Here is an 18,405-nt window from a genome sequence, read left to right as displayed (position 1 = left end):
TAAACACCTCTCCCCCTGCTTCTGTCCGGGCAGCCTGTAACGACTTTGGCCTTCAAAGCGATGTTTGCTCAAAGAACGTTTTTATTTATTTATTTTTGGCTGCGTTGGGTCTTCGTTGCAGACGGTGCTCAGGCTTCTCACTGAGGTGGCGTCTCTTGCTGCGGAGCACGGGCTCTAGGCGCGCGGGCTCAGTAGTTGTGGCTCGCAGGCTCTGGAGAGCGGGCTCAGTAGTTGTGGCGCACGGGCTTAGCTGCTCCGCAGCACGTGGGATCTCCCCGGAGCAGGGCTTGAACCCGTGTCCCCTGCATTGGCAGGTGGATTCTTAACCGCTGTGCCACCAGGGAGGTCCCTCAAAGAATCTTCTGAAAATTTAACGAGCCTCAGTTTATCTTTTAACAGGTTGAAACTGCTGCCTGCTTGTGTGTTAGCAATGGGGCATGCGGGCAAGTCGGCAAAGACAGCCAACAACAAATCCGTTTACTTGATTCTTCTTGCATCCATCTTCTCCGGGCCAGTGTGCAGACACGCTCTGACGGCACTTTGGTTCAGCGGTGGAAAAGGAGAGCTGGCTCCAGCCGGCTGTGGTTTCGAGATGCCCTGGAAGGGCAGCCAAGGAGGGGACCCGGGTGGTGCCTGCCTGTGTCCAGATGAGCACTTTAGGAAGCAAAGGTCACCTGAAGAACGTTCACAAAGAATGAAGACGAAGGCCGCCTAAGTGGGCACAGGGAACAGGCTCGGGGTTCGGGATGTGTTTTCTGCTCAGAAGCTCCTTTGGCTCCGTATGGCTGACCCCCTAAAGGTAAGCGAGTGAACACGGACCACGGGTCCCTGGGAAGGGGCCCCCCCTCACCCCTCACCCCCTCCCACCCTCCCTTCCCCATGCCTGGAAGCGGTGCTTGGTTTTCATGCTGCTGCCGATAACACAGGCCTGGAACGAAGCTGCTTGCATTTCAAAGTGTTAAGATATGGTCTGTGCTGCTGCCGCTCTAACGGGAGACCCCAGGCCTGAAGGCTTCGAGCCACCCGCCCACTCTGTGCCCACCCAGAGGCGTACCCGGCACCCTCCCCTGAAGGACCCCCTGGGTCGGGCGCTGGTACCCGGCACCCCCCCAGCCTCAGTGGCTGGTTTGAAGCTTTGGATCGAGAGGCTTTTCTGAACCGTCTCCATGGTCACCTTGGTATGTTTTGGGTTCTCCAAACGGGCTCGCAACTTTCTGCGGTGGGAACATCAGTGGCCGTCAGCTTACCCGGCCCCTGCCCACCGCTGTCCATTTGCTGGTGGACGCTACAGAGGCAAGTCCCTTAAACTCAACAAGCTGGAGTCAGGTGGGGCCTCCGTCGTTACAGAGAAAAGCAGCCCCCTCTCACGGAGGCCGCAGCCACTCGCAAGCCTCAGCTGGGTTCGCATCTCTGCGGTGTAAGTCACGGGGTCACCCTGCCAGTCCTGATTCCTCAGGTCACGACTTCCGGCCATGGGGGGAGGGGCTGAGTCCCCACCGGCTTTCTCTGCAGCCACCGACTCCGACTCCATTCCTCCCCCATCACCCCAGTGTTGCTTTATCGCACTTTTGGACTAAATCCTGTTCCCTCGGTGGTGATGGGGTTTAAGTCCACAGCTGAGCAACGTGGTCAGTCAGGCTTACAATCCCTTTCTTGTTCATTCATCACCCAACATTCGGACGCTGAGAAGCAGCGGTGAACAAGGGCGACGTCCCAGCTCTCGAGGAGACACGGGTGGTTGTCGAGGAGACAGGCGACGGACAAGCAAACAGAGAACGGGGTGACGGGCAATGGAAGAAAATCCAGGCGCAGGGGACAGAGGACGAGAAGGGGGACGCTATTTCACTCGGGAGGTCTGCAGGCTTCTCTGAGGATGACCGGGCCACAGGGCTCCCTGGGGAACGATGCTCCAGGCAGGGGAGGGCAGTGCAGAGGCCCTGAGGCCAGCAGGCCAGGGCAGAGCACGAGGACGGTGATGGGAACAGGGAGTGACCAGGCCAGCAGCCGGCTGAGGGGTCGGGAAACGCTCCGATAAGAGCCAGACAGTCAATAGCCTTCTGCTCGTCACTGCTCAACGCTGCTGAGGATCTGTAAATGAGCGGGCCTGGCCTCACGCCGATAGCATTTATCTGCACAGCCAGGTGGACGGCAACCGGAGCCCTGGGCCGCAGCCGGCTGGCGGGCTGTGCTGCACGGCCTGCAGGCAGAGAACAGCTGATCGCCTCCGTTGAACAGAACGCTCCATTTCCACGTGTTTACCGCTGAGTGGGACTGGAACTCCGCCGAAGGGCTTCTCTGGGTGAGCGCAGCCCAGGCTTCCTGGCCAGGCAGGGATCCCCGCTCCCGCTCGCCCAGGTGAGAGGTGCAGCGTGGGGACAGCCTTCCCGCGCGATCCTGACTACACCGCTCCCCGGCCTCCTGGGCCCCGCGTGGCTGCACGCAAGTCTGATGCTGCTCTGGTTCCTGGCCTGCGGCGGGACCCGCTGTTTTCTCCCTGGAAGCCTTTACGATCCTTTCTTATCCTAGGTGTCTGAACGTCACAGTGAGGCTGGGAAGCTCATCCACTGGGCGGGGAACCCAGCAGCTCTCGGAAACTTGGGCCGTTAGTTATTATTTTCTTTCCCTCCGTTTTCTCTCTCTTAAAAAAAAAAAATTCCTATCAGCTGGCTAGTAAACAGCCGGGATTGATCCTTTCATGTCTTTTTCCTTCTCTCTTCATTTTCTTTCATGGGTTCTCTTTCTCACATTCTTTTTTCTTTCTCCATATGTTTTTCTCTCTCACGTTTACTTTCTGTGACCGTTAGTTTTCTGTGTCAGTGATGGGCAGTGATTCAGTCAAACATTAGTCTAGGCGTCGCCATGGTTCCCGTCCACCATCCCTCAAGTTGAGGTGGAGAAGCTCAGCCTCCACACTGGGGGTGGGCCTCACCTAGTCAGCAGAGGGGCCTTGGGAGCAAAACCGAGGTTTCCCTGAGGAGGAAGGGGTCCCCACCTGCGGACGGCGGCATCTGCTCCCCCCACTTGAGCGTCCAGCCCATCAGTCCCTGCTACAGACTTTGGACGTGCTGGCCCCGCGATCATGCCTGCCCGTCCCCTGAAATAAATCTCCTTACATTCACACACACACACACCCCTAACTCACTATAATACAGTTACATACATCGTTTTAAAACACGTCCACCTAACCCTCGCCCAGGACCACCCTGTGGGGAGCCGACGCCCGTCCCTGCCCCCTGCTTGTACTTGACAGTGAGGGGATAAAGGCTCACGTCGCGTCCTGTTTTCACCCTGCTGCTGTCCTAGCTGGCCCCTCGCACCACGATTCCCCACCTGGTTCTCATCTCCCACCTGCTGCTACCTGCGCTCCTGTTCTCTCTGGATTCTTCCTTTACCTCACTCCGTGGGGATGCTCTAGGGGCAGAAACAAAGGCTCGTGCTTGAGCTGCCGTGTCTCTCCAGCAGGTGGGCCCGAGATGACGGTTTCTGTCTGCAGAAGCCTTTGTAACCCAGTTTTAGGCCCCAGGGGGCTCTGGGCCTGCCCCGGGAGCCCCCAGGAGTGAGGCCCACAGGCTGGTCTGCGTCTCTGGGCCTTGGCCTCCCTCCCAGGCCTGGAGCTCTCTGGGAGATCAAGGGCACACCTACCTGTAGAAGGACCATTTCAGCAGGAACTGCCGCGCAGCCTTCGGGAAGCTGGGGCTGCCCGCGTGCTGCTTCAGGACCTGGGTGACTACGTTGTCCAGCCAGCTGGCCCACTGGTCCAGGGAGCTCTGCTGCTGCAGGGTCAGCTTGAAGTCCTGCTCCAGACGCTGCACCACGCCCTCCTCGCACTGGCACACCCACGAGGCCTGCTCCTGTAGGGCGCGGGCAGGCGAGGGCCGGGTCAGGACGGAGCGACAGCGACATCTCCCGGGCGCGGCCCTAGGCCGGACACACACAAGCACAGACACCTGCTGCTCTCGACCTTTTCCAACTGCGAACTCGGCACCCGCTTCATGGGGCAGAGACGGATGGCCATCCAGAGGGAACCTGCCCGGCTTCCAAGGGCCTAAATCCAGGCTCCCTGCATCCTAGGCCCAGGCTGTACCACGTCTTCGCGTTGCGTTATTTCTAAGCGGCCAGTCCTCTGTGTGCGTGTTTCTGTTTATTCGGTGGATAAACTCAGGGCCTACACTAGACGTAAACACAGCAGCGGGACTCCCCTGACGGCGGCTGCGCTCTCCTAAGCCCAGAGGAGAGAGCCGTGAACGTGGCAGTGGGAAGGCAAATTTTTAATGAAAATGGGCCAAGGCGTCGTCCCAGAGCCTGGAGGCCAGGGGGACGATCACGCAGCGGAGCCTGGGGGTCCCTGAGGACTGTGGGTGCCTCAACCCCGACCCTTCTCACGCAACAGGAGCCTGGGCCGGGCCCGGGTGCGGGGCCGGCTTTGCGGTAGGCTGAGTTTGGTGGGTCTGCGCATTCTTCTAGCGGGTGGAAGCCGGGTCCGCGCGCCCCGGTCCCAGGCCGCGGGGAGGCGCTCGGGAGAGTCACCTGCACGTTGGCGAAGTCCACGCGGTTGAGGTCGCTCAGCATCTGGCTGATCTGCGCCGTGTTCTGCAGCACTGCCCGGGCCGCCTGCGCCAGGTGGTTGAGCGACGTGTAGCGCCGCAGGGTCTGTGCGAAGGCGCCGACCACGCCGACCTGGGGCCCGGGAAGGTGTGAGGGTAAGCCCGTCTGCCTCTCTTCTCAGGGGCGTGGCGGCGGAGGGACCAGGGGAGAGCTGTTCTGGCAGGGGAGAGGGACCCGCCCTCCGGACAGTCTCAGAGACTCCGAAGTTGAGAATCAGTGAGGGACACGGGCGTCACCAACGCGTGGAGTGGCATCTACGGCGGACGCCACGGCACAGCACAGCGTGGCCAGGCCCTGGCTGCTAGGATCCCTCTGGCTCTCTGGGAGGGACGGTAAAAATACCGATTCCCAGGCACCACTGGATCGGACGTTGCGAGGTGTGGCCTGGAAATCTGTGCTTTTGAACAGCGACCCAGCCGGTTCCTAAGCGTCCCGACGTTTTACACTCACCGGTCTAACCAGTCAATTCCAGCTTGTGGGGAGCAGGCAGGCGGGATGCCCAGATCTGGCCCCGCCTGTCTGAGGCCGTGAGAATGCTCTCGGGAAGGGAATGGGATCGCCTCTTTTCCACAGGTAGGCCTGATGGCCATGTTTTACATTCTGATCTGTGGCCGAGACGCTAGCAGTAAGGGTGACCACAAAGAGGTTAAATCCCCCTCCTATGACGAGCAGAGCAACACTCGATCTGCTCTGAATCCACCCAAAAGTATCACAGCAAAGACATCTTCTGTCGGGCGCTCCCAGCCAGCACCTGTCCTCCACCAGCAGCAGCCCTGGGCCTTCCTGGAAGGACCACTGACCCTCAGGACACACAGCAGCAGCCCCCTTTCTCTGGGGCCCAGCGGTCCTCCAGTTCCCTGGGGGCAGAGGGACAGGAGCCCCCTCCCTTCACAGCACAGCGGGGCCCGAGGGGGCCCCAGGCTGGAGCCTCTGCCCTCCCCCCCCACCCCGCAGCGTGGTCTGGAGGCCCAGACCCCAACCCCGACTGTTACCTTGGTCTGGATGACCTGCTGTGGGAAGTCGCTCATGGCGTTCGTCAACCAGCCTTCCAAGCTCTTGGCAAAATTGCGGATGGCCTGTGTCAGGGTACCTGGGGGACACGAGTATTAACGGTGAGAAAGGCAGTCTTGCCCGTCAGAATCAGCTCACGTGTAAGAGGTGCACACATGCCGTGGAAATGACCACCCACCGAGAACAAGCAACACAGAGGAGAAGAGATAGTGAGAATTTAGGGCGCTTAGTGACGGAGGTGCTGAGTAGGAACGGGGGCCAGCGCCGTTGGTCTCTGCTCGTCTACCTGTCTATGCTGGCAGTTCCCACCTGGGGTGATCCTGACCCCAGGGGACACTGGGCCATGTTTGGGGACATCATGGTTGTCACACTGGGGCGGCTCCTGGCATAGAGGGGATGGGGCCACAGTGCCCAGGATCGCCCCCCGGAGACGGACCCACCCCGATGTCATTGGGCTGAGTGGAGGGGGGAGACCCTGACACACACACGTGCATGTAAACATATTCTACCAACTTCCAAATTTATTTTGAGATGGCTTGCAATAAGAAGTACATTTTTTTGAAAAAAGAAAACCACCCCTAGTGTTATAAAAGGAAATATACCCAACCTCAAACCTTAATACACAGAGACTCTAAGAGCACACTACACTGAACAGTCTCCAGGCTGGCAAGGCCAAAGGAGAACTGCAACGGTTTTGCCGTTTCCCATTTTCTGGCAAAAAAAAGCAGCAGACCAGGTCATCAAAAAGATGGAGGCTCCCCAGCGCTAACAGGCACGGATGTTAACAGGCAGCCGTTCGTTCGGGAAGAGCGAGGCTCAGCGCCCGGCCTCCTCGCCCTCACGAGGTCGGGACTCGCGTCCTGGGGGCCCGAGGGACAGCCCCTAGGTAGGGGGCCCCCTGCTGGCGGGTGTTGTCACCACCTCCGGAGGCCACAAGGGCGGGTGGGGGCAGAGGCCCTGGGAGGGTCCCCACGGCCCGCATCAGCCCCAGACGGGTGTAGCCATCAAGGGCCACCATCTCCTTTTCTCTCCCTTCCTCAGTCAAGGCCGCTGGAATCTGGAGAAGGTCTGAAGAATCCACCCCTTCATGCTGCAGACTCACAGTGCTGGGAGGAAGCCGAGCTCAGCGTCAGATCAGCTGGGGAAGCGGGTTAGAACCCGACTCAGCCCCCGCCCCCCGAGGCTGTCCCGCGACCTCGGCTGGCCTCCACTCTGGGAGTCTCCTCTGGGGAGGTCGCGGGCAGGGGTGTGGGGAGGGGCGCTTACTGGGCACGGGCCGCAGCACGTCTGGGATGAGGATCTCCACTAGCGCCTGGTACAGGATGTGGTCGCAGGTCCTCATCCACCTGAGCACGGGGTCGCACTTGCACAAAGATACCAGCTTGTCCTTGGGGAGGACGGCGCCCTCCGGCTCCTCGTCGCTGCGGGGGACGGGGTCACGGGGGACACAGGTGAGCCGTCAGCCCGGGGCCTGCTCTCGCGGGATAAGCCGAGTGAGGCTGCAGGACCACCTGGGGCAGGCAAGCTCCCTGCCCCGGGGTCACCCCTGAGATCCTCGCCGAACAAAGGGAAATGCCATACGAGTCGCACACCAAGTCAGAGGAAAGATCACACGTGCGTGAGGGGGTCTGAGCGCTGATTCTTGAAAAGCTGGTGCATTTGTGGGTGTCAGCAGGAGACGGTCTGCAGGGCAAACCCAGGCCCCGTGAAACTGAGGCCTGTCTGGGGGCTGACGGGCAGTACCTGGTAGGTAGAGAGGCAGGGCCGTCGCCGGAGGAGGCTTTAGAATTCCAGAAGGAAAGCCACAGCTTCTCAACGTAGTGGAACTGGAGGTTCATCACGACATCTAACGTGGCCTAGGAATAAACACGGCTGGATAAACACTCCGCTGCACTCACACCACGTGACTGCCATCAGGCTGTGCCAAGCAAGCGGCCGGATACGGGCTGCAGCGGGGCCTTTCCAAACCCAGACAGACCACGAGAGGGGATGGGAGTGAACGAAGGAAGATTCCATCCACCCCCGGCCAGAGGGAGGGGGGGCCAGTCCTGTCTGCTCCTTGTCACCGGCGGGGACACCCAGTGATGCTCTGGCGCTGGCCTCGCGCAGCTGACCGAGGTGCCCACCGGAGCCCCCAGGGCCCGGGCTCGGGGTTCGGGGGGCAGTCACCTCGCAGTGCCGCCGGTAGGCCAGCTGAAGGGCCTTGATGTCGTGCAGCGTGACATTCTCCTGCAGCAGGACACTGCCCAGGTCGGGCGCCGGGAACTCCGGAAAGACGTGGGACACATCTGTGGCGGGGCGGGGGGGAACGAGGGGGCAGGTCAGCAGGGCTGGGGACACCGGCCGTACGTGTTGGTGACCCCATGCCAGCCCTGGCTCCTCTCACACCACACAACCCTTAAGCTTTGGTTTTCTCAGGTGCAGGGAGGGGACAACATCGTCAGCTCCCGGTGACGCACAAAGCACAGGGCCTGGGCCTGGCACACATCGTGCACTCCATCCCCCCAGCATTGGGGGCGCCCAGGTGGGTGACAGCGTCTCCAGAAGACCCAACAGGGGAGGGTTCAGTCGGGGCTCAAAGATACACTAAAGTACACGGAGGCCACCCACGTCTTTAGCGTATCCCGTCACTCCGGGGCAGGGACGGTGCCAGCTGGGGAGGGACTCTCCCAGGGAGGGGCCCGGCTCAGCTGAAAGTACATCCAGTCCTCTTTCCGATGGGCATTTCATTTTACTTATTTTCTTTCAGTTTAGTACATTTTATATTTTAATTTTTGGGCCGAGCCACGCGGCTTGTGGGACCTTAGTTCCCCGATCAGGGATCAAACCTGTGCCTCCTTGCTGTGGAAGTGTGGAGTCCTAACCACTGGACCACCAGGGAATTCCCCTTATTTACTTATTTTTATGATGGTCACTTTAATCCATTATTTTTGGATTAATATCCATTAATTTGGGAGGAACATGCTGATTATTCTAAAGTCTCAGGGATTCCACAAAGAGGGTTTATCTAGAACTTTCTATGTAATTGAAAAGGTGATATACAAGAAAACTGTCTAAAGCATCCCTGTAGATGCTGCTGGTGCCGAAACCCAGCCCCAGCGGTGCCGAGTGGTCCCAGAGCCTTGCCAGCAGGCCCTGCGCCGGGGTGGGGGCTCACCGATGTACTGCTGGTGGTGCTGGCTTTGGGCAGCCATGGCCTGCTCAGGTGTGCTGTGCAGGCTGCCGTGCGAGCCGCTCTCCCCAAGGCTGTCCGTCTTCTGGGCTGGCCGGTACCTGGGCAGGGAACACGTGTGCCACCGTGAGGCCTTAACAGCACTGCCCAGAAGGGGCCCAAGGAGTGGAGGACGGAGCAGGATTTGGTTTGGGGTGTGTGTGTAATTTTCTAAAACTTGTGGTCAAATAGAAAACACAAAATTTACCATTAAAATGGTATTTTTGAGTGCACTGAGTCCCCCAGTATATTTTGAGTGCAGTGGCATTAAATACATTCACACTGTCGGGCAACCATCCCCACGATCATCTCCAGAACTTTCTCATCTTCCCAAACTGAAACTCTGTCCCCATGAAACACGGACCCCCCCTTCCCCTCCCCCAGCCCCTGGCCCCCACCATCTACTTCCTGTCTCTATGCATGTGACTCCTCTAGGGACCTCACATAAGTGGGATCAGACAGTATCTGTCCTTTTGTGTCTGGCGTATTTCACTGAGCATCGCGTCCTCTGGGTTCATCCACGTTGCAGTGAGTGTCTGAATCTCCTTCCTTTTGAAGGCGCAATACCACTCCACTGTACGGATGGACCACATTTGTTTATCCACTCATCTGCTGATGGACACCCGGGTTGCTATTACATGTATATATTCTAACACTTCTCTCTTAGAAGACAAGTGAACTTCTTTACATAGAGTCCCAAACGTCTTACTATTATGTGATCTCAAAGCACATTCTGAGACTTTTATTTTGCCTTGAGCTAGAAAGCAGTGGACAGCCTGTCCAGGCAGCAAACTGAGAAACGTGACGGAGAAGGGCTTCCTGGGATGACTTGCTTGAGCCCTGAGGGATGCGCATGCCAGGTGGGATGGGTGCGAGGGACCCAGCCTGAGCTGGGGGTGCCTTTACTTGTGGGATGTAGGGCCAGGCTCACTGGGAGGAGGGAGGACGCCGCTCAGAGGTATGTGGACCACCTGACTTTGTGGGGGTGGGTGGCTCTAAGTGTCCATGGCACAAGCCTGTGGCCCGAACCCCACAACGGAAGCTACAGAGTCCTTGTCTGTGGACGATCAGGTACAGGATGGACTCCTGGTCCCGGAGAAGGTTCCAGGCTCTCTCCTGCGACCTCCAACTCCCGTGATCGGCCATGTGGTTGGGAGTCACTGGGACCCCTTAGAGCAGCTAAAATGGGGTGTCAGCCACGCAGCTCAGCTGAGGCACGAAGGTGCCACGTGGAAGAGAGTGGGGTGCATCCCTGCCCTGGAGGAGAATGGACCCCGGAGAGGGGCCGGGGACAGAGGCGGGCAGAGGGGTGAGTGGAAGGGGCCAGGGAGCTGGTATTCGAGTGGGGCCCTGAACGGGGCGTCTCCAACTAGGGCTGCAGAGCACCATTTCTGCCCCCCGTTTTGAAATAAAGTTTGACGGCCACATGGCCACACCCGTTGCTTTGTGGAGGCTTTCACGCTACACGGGCAGAGCTGAAGGGTCTCCACAGATAGTGTCTGCCTGCGAAGCTGAAGATATGTGCTCTCTGGCCCTTTACAGAAAGAGTGTGCTGACCCCTGCCTTAAAAGATGAGTAGGTCTGTGAGGCAGAGAACATTCCAGAAAATGACCAGGCCTTTCCAGCCATCAGATCCAAAGGTCAGGAGGAAGCAGCAACTTAAGTGTATAAGCTTCTTTCTCCTGGCTTCTGGGGTTATGTTCAGTGTTCTCTCTCTTTCTTTGAAGACAGAGAGGAAAAATCAAAGATCTGTGATTCTAACTCTATGGCATTCAGGAAAAGGCAAAAACTACGGAGCCAGTAAAAAAACATCGGCGCTCGCCGGAGGTTGGCGGGGAGGAGGGACCAACAGGAGGAACAGGGAGCGTTTTTAGGGCAGTGAAACTACTCTGTACCATCCTCTAATAGTGGATACAGGTCATTGCACCTTTGTCCAAAGCTACAGAGTGGGGCTTCCCTGGTGGCGCAGTCGTTGAGAGACCACCTGCCGATGCAGGGGACACGGGTTCGTGCCCCGGTCCGGGAAGATCCCACGTGCCGCGGAGCGGCTGGGCCCGTGAGCCATGGCCGCTGAGCCTGCGCGTCCAGAGCCTGTGCTCTGCAACGGGAGAGGCCACAACAGTGAGAGGCTCGCGTACCGCAAACAAACAAACAAACAAACAAAAACCAAAGCTACAGAGTGTACGACACAGAGAGTGAACCCTAATGTCGGCTATGGACTTCGGGTGACAAGAACGGGTCTATGTGGGTTCATCAACTGTAACAGAGGCACAACACTGGAGGCCGGGGTGTGGGGGGGCACGTGGGAAATCTCTGCACCTTCCACTCACTTCTGTTGTGACCCTGAAACTGCCCGCGTCCTGCTGGCCTCACTCCACGCCAGGTGCAAGTGAAAGGCAGGGCTCTCCCAGGACGCCGAGATGGGGGCGAATGTGAACTGGTTTTCTCCACTCCATCCATGTTTCATCCATTTCCAGGTTGTGGTCAATGGTCGAGAAACCCCTCTCCCTCCGTTCCTGCTAGTGAAACCTCTCAGTGGGCTGGCTGATCCTTGGGCCGGCCGGGCAGCTCACCCACCTGGGCTTCTGATGCACAGGCTGCTGCCGCATGGCCATGTACTGCGTGTCCTCCTGCAGCCGGTTCAGGGGCGAGTCTGGCTTCAGACGGATCCCGTAGTAATGATACTTGGAGTTGCCCCTAGGAACCAAACATCTGGGGTCAGCTCTCTTTGCAGATGTCCTAAACCACAAGACAGGGCTCTTTCCCCGCCCTTCTCCCTGGGCTCTCGGGGCCAGTGTTCCCTGGACCGTGTGGGAAACTTTCATGGGCTGTCCCGTGGTCAGAGAGGTTCAGGAAATTCTGTAACGACTTCCCCCTCTGGGAGATTCCCCTCTTGTTTTTTAGTATGATAAAGGCTCTGAGAAGTCCTGCAGTAAAAAAGCCAGTTCAACTTTGTTTAACCCAGCATGGTCTAATAATAGCAATAATCATACTTGTTATTATAATAAACAATAATAATACTTATTATTATAATAAAGAATACTTATAATAAATAATAACACTTATTATTATAATAAATAATAATAATAATAATTACTATTATTAACTCTCTCCCCTTCCAATCATCTAATAACACGTTTTACAAATGGTACAGTTTGGGAAACACTACCTTATTTTATTATGGGAGAAATGATGCTCAAAGGGTTTTAAATAATTTCTTTAAGGAAATAGGTCAGAAGGGGCTCCTCTGGAGGGAAGGACAGACACGCGGCCTTGCAAACACCCCCAGCTCACGGGCTGCCATTTTCCCTGAGCTGGCAACATGGACAAGCCGGGGAGCCTGGGTCCTTCCCAGGTGAGGTGCGAGTTGAACTGGTGCTCGGAGGGAGAAAGCGGGGAGGATGGGCCCCAATTCTGAGGCCAGCATCTGGGACCCTCTGAAGGTGGAGGCCCCAGGAGCCATCTGGAAAGGCCCCAGGGCAGCGGTGGCCGTGTCCCCAGAGGTCATGGACTCCTTCTCCCTGCCCCCCTCTGGCTGCCCATGTTTTGTAAGGATGTCCTCCGTCAGGGATCCCAAGGTGGCAGAGAACTCTCCTGGCCCTGTCCTTTAAGACACCCGCTTCTGGGAGGGGGTGAGTGAACACCGAGACCCACGTGTGTGCGCCTTCACCCAGGGCACGTGGCGAACCCGGCCGGCCACAGGTCAAAGCCATGCAAGATGATCTCACGTGTGGGCCAAGCCCCCCGCTTTGAACAGAGCGAGGCCGTCTTTTCCTAGTGGGAGGAGCCAAACGCTACTGCCGGGGTCGGGGGTGGAGGGAGAAAGATTCCCGCCCGTGAGGGTCCCCGGCCGCTGTCTGCCAAGAGCAGCCCAGAGTGGATCGGTCCAGGCACAGCAAAAAGCATCAAGACATGGTAAATCCAACTCGACTAGACAGTCCAGAGGCTGCTATTTAAAAAGCCTGCTATGGCCAGGACACGGAAGCAACCTAAGTGTCCATCGACAGACGAATGGATAAAGAAGATGTGGCACATATATACAATGGAACATCACTCAGCCATAAAAAGAAACGAAACTGAACTATCTGTAGTGAGGTGGATGGACCTAGAGGCTGTCATACAGAGTGAAGTAAGTCAGAAACAGAAAAACAAATACCGTATGCTAACACATATATATGGAATCCAAAAACAAAGGTCATGAAGAACCTAGGGGCAGGACAGGAATAAAGACGCAGACGTAGAGAATGGACTTGAGGACACAGGGAGGGGGAAGGATAAGCTGGGACGAAGTGAGAGAGTGGCATGGACATATACACACTACCAAATGTAAAATAGATAGCTAGTGGGAAGCAGCCGCATAGCACAGGGAGATCAGCTGGGTGCTTTGTGACCATCTAGAGGGGTGGGATAGGGAGGGTGGGAGGGAGGGAGATGCAAGAGGGAGGAGATATGGGGATATATGTACAGCTGATTCACTTTGTTATAAAGCAGAAACTAACACACCATTGTAAAGCAATTATACTCCAATAAAGATGTTAAACAATAAATAAATAAATAAAATAAAAAGCCTGCTATGGAAAATGTCAAACGAAGGGAGAGAGCCGAGGTGAAGCGAAGGGAGAGAGCGGAGGTGAAGCCCGTGTCCCATCACCAGGAGAGAAGCGATCACGGCCCACGGGTGGCCAGGCCGGGCCCAGGCTACCACCAATTCAGGGCAACTCCAGGTGCACCCGGAGCCGCGGACGTCAGGACGTGCCAGGAGGGGGGAGCCTCACGTTCTCCCGAAGCTCGATGTCTGTATAAGGGAAGAGGAGGGTGGGGGGCGGGTGCAAGGGCTGCCAGACACCCTCACCGACCCACCTGGTACCCAGCCGCCGCGTCCTCAAGCCCATGAACACGGAGCGGATCAGCTTCCCAAAGGAGGCCGCGTTCACGGGGTCCAGCTTGTGTTCCTGGCAGTGGCGAAGGTAGTGGTTGTAGAGCGAACTTCTGGGGAGACTCACGCCTTCTGCGGTTTCGTAATTATCCAAGAGCCACTGGAGCTGGATGGACAAGACAGGCCGGATGCTGACGTGGACGCACCGACAGCATCACACGCCTTCTGTCCTCCGACACGACGGGGAAACTCACCTCTACTGTCACCGATTCAGGTTCAATTTGGGGCACGTTCATTACTTAATAGCTTCTTTTCACTTGCTTGTTTATTCCTTCGATTTCTAGCCAAGCTTTCAGGTTCCTTGACTTAATTTACAAAAACCTGCCCGTGATGGAGACTGAAACCCCCACAGGCCTCGCACACCAAATGCTTCCTAAACCTACGGGGATGGAGCTGATCTGAGCACCCGGGAAAGGAAGATGAAGAAAAACCCCACGGCCCGTCCGCATGGCGCCCCGCGTTAAGGTAATACCACCGCAGTCCCTGTACTCAGGACCGAGAAGAAAACAAACGGGAAACTGAATAGAAGACTGAAAGGCTCGTGTGCCAGGTTTTGTGCTCAGGCCAACGGCAGGGAAGAGGATCCAAGGCCGAAGTCGAGGCCCCCAGAGGTCAGCACTGACTCAGAACTGTCCACACAGAGAGCTCAGTTCCCACACCAAGGGAGGCTGAACCCCCTCGCCCACTTTGCACCCACTGCAGAGCGCCCCAAAGGCTGCGGTTTGATCCTGGCTTCGAGACGGTTCCCCAACGGAGGGAGGTCTGGATTTGGAAGAGTGAGCCCGGGAACGAGGCCAGAGGCAGGATCCCGCATCAGGATCGGGATGGGGCTCCCTGCTGCCGGGGCCCCTGTCCTCTGTGCTCCCACACCCTCTGTCCTTCTCCCTGGGAGATCGCCGCCCCACCCCCCCTACCCCCAGCCTCCTCTGGTGCTCGGCCCTGCAAGCCAGGTCGTGGCCCCGCCCAGACTTATAAGCCCTCAGGCTGCGAAGTCTGCTCGCATCGCCCTTTTAGACACGTTTGGGAATGGTTTTAACATGCAAAGAGGTAGAGAGAACAGACTCCTGAACTCCTGCTTCAACAATCACCACCTCAGGGCCCATTTTACTTCCTCTAAGCCCCACACACTGCCTCTGCCACTTTGTCTCAGTTTAAACTCATTTTTAGTGGAGTATAGTTGCTTTACAATGTTTTTGTTTGTTTGTACGTTTGGGGCCACGCCTCGCAGCATACAGAACTTCCCCGACCAGGGATCAAACCCGTGTCTCCTGCAGCGGCAGCGCGGAGTCTTAGCAGCGGCAGCGCGGAGTCTTAACCCCTGGACCGCCAGGGAGGCCCCCTCCTGCCATTTTAAAGTGAACTGACGTGCCTTCGTTTCCTCCCTGGGGACTCCCGGCTCTAACGTGGACCCGAGTGAGAGGCGGGTGGTGGGGTCAGCTGGTGGCAGGGATGCTAGAATAAGGAGAGTTTCAGAGGCAGAGGGTGGGCCTGGGCTGGATGTGCAGGATGAAGGTGGGGAAAAGGTCAAAGGTCCAGGTGAAGGGGCCCTGGGGGACTGACAGAGCAGAGGGTCCTATAACACCGCGCTCCCCAACCTTTTTGGCACCAGGGGCCGATTTCGGAAGACAATTCTTCCGTAGATCGTGGGGGGGAGGGGGGAGGGTTCAGGCGGGATGGTGGGGAGCGCTGGGCAGCAGCAGGTGTAGCTTCACTCGCTCCCCTGCCGCTCACTTCCTGCCGTGCGCCCCATTCTTAACAGGTCGTGGACCGGTGCCCCCTGCTCTAACGGAAAGACAGCCCTCTGGCCTCCAGAAGGGCTGGGGTAATGGGTTCTGCTTTGGGGAGGTGGGGGAGGGGTGCTGGGCTGGCATTCAGGGTGGAGGTCGGGACCAGATGTGTTAATGTGACACCAGGAGCCCAGAGCGGGTCTGTGCGGGTGGGGCCGAGGAGGGGTGTGTGAGGCGTAGCATCGAGGCCTGGGGTCAGGTGCTGCCCCGGGGAGAGCCTGCAGCGGGCCCTCCCCAGGCGCCCTGCAGATGAGGTATCTGCCACACCACCTCCTCACTGAGGGACCAGCCCAGCTGCCGATCCGAGTAGCAGGTTTGAACCAGGGGTCGCCGGCCCTCCCGTCACCACGAAGCCTGCCTCCTGCAGCCCTGGGTGCACAGGAACAGCTGTCCACTCATCTGTCTGTGTGCTGTGGGATGTCATGTGCTGGCTGCGCCCGTGACCCCGCAGGGGGATCCCACCCCCACCAGTGGGTGAAGGGGGGGCAGTTACCACGGGGATGCGGGGAGGAGGAGGCAGCAGCCAGAGGCTGAGGGAAACAGGAAAGGGTTCTTCAGTTCCCCCTTTGGTTTCTACTTTCCATCAAGTCACCTAGATATATAATTTTCAAACTTTCCTTAAATGTGCTTTTTCTACACAAAGGTGGCAGAGCACCCCCCCCTTCTCTCTCCAAGGCTTTGCTCTGGTCCACGGCTCCCACCCTTAGGGGCCATCTCCTTGGCGCCCCTTGTTCTGACCCCTCCTGTCCCACCAGCTACAAGCCTTCCCACAGCAGCCTCACCAGCCACAGGGGGGAACTGGGTTCTGTCTGTCGCCCCGCTGTCTAGTTGCAATTGGCTCAGGATCCAGGATCCAGGTGAGGAAGGGCTGGTATTTGCTGGCCCCTGAGCCCCAAGGTTTTCCAGAGCACTGCTCGCCGACACAAGCATTCATTTTCCATCGCTTGTCTCCCTGCTGAAACGGGAGCTGAAACGGGAGCTCCAGGAAGCAGAGACAGAACCGGGTGTGCCCACGTTTGCACCCCGTGAAGATGCCTCAAGAAACGCTGATGGAGAGGAGGAGGGGTCCCGCAGAGCGGAGGGGACCCCAGCATGAGGAGGGCCGACAGCCTCTGGATGTGCAAGCAGGAGGCTCTTCCTGTCTCTGCCACCCTGGCTGGGGAGCATAGGCCGCTTCTAGGGGAGTCCTCTGTGGGAGGGAGAAGCCGGGACCAGGGGCCCAAATGTCTCAGGGTCTGAGAGCCCGGGGGGGTCCTCAGGAGGCTCCTCAGGCCGCGAGGTGGAGGCCTGGGAGGGGCCCCGGACCAGGTTCTGAGAGATGGAGGCCAAGACCCCGCCCGGCACCTGACATGACTGGCCCAACGTGAGAAGGAAGGTTTGGGAAATAAGATGATGGCTTCTGCTCCTGACCACCTGGGCCAAATCCCAAGAATTACACGGAAAGCAGACTTCCTTGCGGGTGACTACGTGGACACCGACACCAAGGATGTGTGGTTAACTCCCTCCTGAGTAGAGGTAAGCACAGAGCGAACAGATGCCACCAGCAGCCTCCGAAGCAATAATGGGTTCACTTCCACCCTCTCCGGCGACGAGAGGTGACCGGGAAGGGAGGCTGACGGCGCTGGAGGGCGGTCTACGGGCTCCGTGAAGGCAGAGCCTCCCCTGTAGGCTGAGCGAGCGCCGGCGCGGTCTGCGCACCGCACTCCTGACGCGCTACCTGGTGTCATCCCGACCAGCTGAGCATCGCACGTCAGTGACACTAGGTGAACGGGAGGCCCATCTCCCCACCACACAGCCCCGCCTCGCCCGCGGCAGACTGACCGGGTGTGACGGTAGGAGGCTGTGGCCATGGTGGGTGGGGGGGGGGAGAAGTGGTCTGATTCCGGATGGTTCTGAAGGCCAAGGGGCATCGGATGCGGGCTGTGGGCGGAGGAGGGGGCACAAGGATGAGCCTCCAGCAGGACGGCGCTGCCCTGGATGAGCCAGGAAGGTGGCGGGAGGTGCAGGGTCTGCTGTGGGGTGGGGGCGGGGGGCGGTCAGGGCTCGGCCCACAACACACGTGCGCAGCTGCGCCTCCAGGCGGGCAGGCGCCCTTGGAGGCTCAAGGGTGGAGCTGACGGGAGAGGCCCAGCCTCGACGCCCACTGGGAAAGAGCCTTTCCCTCCAGGAGACCAGGCGGGGTCGTCGAGGTGGTGAGGGGGCCAGGGAAACTCCAAAAAACAGCAGTCCAAGCGCGACCACTGCCGGAGGCCTTCGCCGCCATAATCTGGAGCAACTCCTAGGCAGAGCACCCAGCCCATGAAGCTGCCACAGCCCATCGCCAGCCCAGACTGCAGGGCACGGCTCTGTCACTACACCACCACCTGAAGGCTAAATCATCTCTGACCATTTATGTTTCTTGATTTTAAAAAAAAAAAGGTCATACAATCTGAATACGATCCACCTAAAGCAGGTCCTTCTCCCAGGGGCTGGAAATAGTAGTTTATGTGCAGTAAGCAGCGGCCACCTCTGCAGGGACCCATGATGGGGGTCCCTGAGTCAGCAGGGGCTGGGGGCCTCTCCCGATAGACCCGGGACAGCAGACGGGCAGGCCTGGCTGGCGTGGCTGCACCCACACGCCACAGTGACACCCTGGTGAGGGACGGCATCTCCATTCCCAGCTCAACTTTCTCTGCCTCCTTCCTCCAAAACAGTCATCCCTCGTTTCCTGCCACCAAATCATGCGTTCCCCTGTTTTAAAGATGGCTCGGGGCCCATCTCTTCCCTCAGGGGCTCCCACACCAAGGCTGGAAGGTCCCTTCAACCCTCAGACACCCTGGTCCGAGTCCCGAGGGCAGCCTGGGGAGCTGGGGTGA

General features: G+C 58.3%; 1 protein-coding gene across 2 annotated transcripts in view; it reads right to left on the bottom strand.

Moving 5' to 3' along the window:
• The window catches only part of RFX2 (regulatory factor X2), a 99,471-nt gene that overhangs the window by 4,661 nt on the left and 76,405 nt on the right, over positions 1-18,405 (bottom strand). For both annotated transcript variants that reach the window (XM_082651214.1, XM_082651215.1), the window contains 9 exons: positions 13,688-13,869; positions 11,405-11,524; positions 8,774-8,889; positions 7,786-7,904; positions 7,360-7,472; positions 6,883-7,037; positions 5,598-5,695; positions 4,528-4,677; positions 3,643-3,851 (listed from right to left, as the gene is read on the bottom strand). In XM_082651214.1, the coding sequence (XP_082507340.1) occupies positions 3,643-3,851; positions 4,528-4,677; positions 5,598-5,695; positions 6,883-7,037; positions 7,360-7,472; positions 7,786-7,904; positions 8,774-8,889; positions 11,405-11,524; positions 13,688-13,869 (1,262 nt within the window). The remainder of the gene's footprint in view (positions 1-3,642; positions 3,852-4,527; positions 4,678-5,597; positions 5,696-6,882; positions 7,038-7,359; positions 7,473-7,785; positions 7,905-8,773; positions 8,890-11,404; positions 11,525-13,687; positions 13,870-18,405) is intronic.

Source organism: Grampus griseus, assembly GCF_964374135.1.
Source record: "Grampus griseus genome assembly, chromosome: 3".
NCBI classification, from domain to species: domain Eukaryota; kingdom Metazoa; phylum Chordata; class Mammalia; order Artiodactyla; family Delphinidae; genus Grampus; species Grampus griseus.
This window is presented reverse-complemented; position numbering and strand designations above follow the sequence as displayed.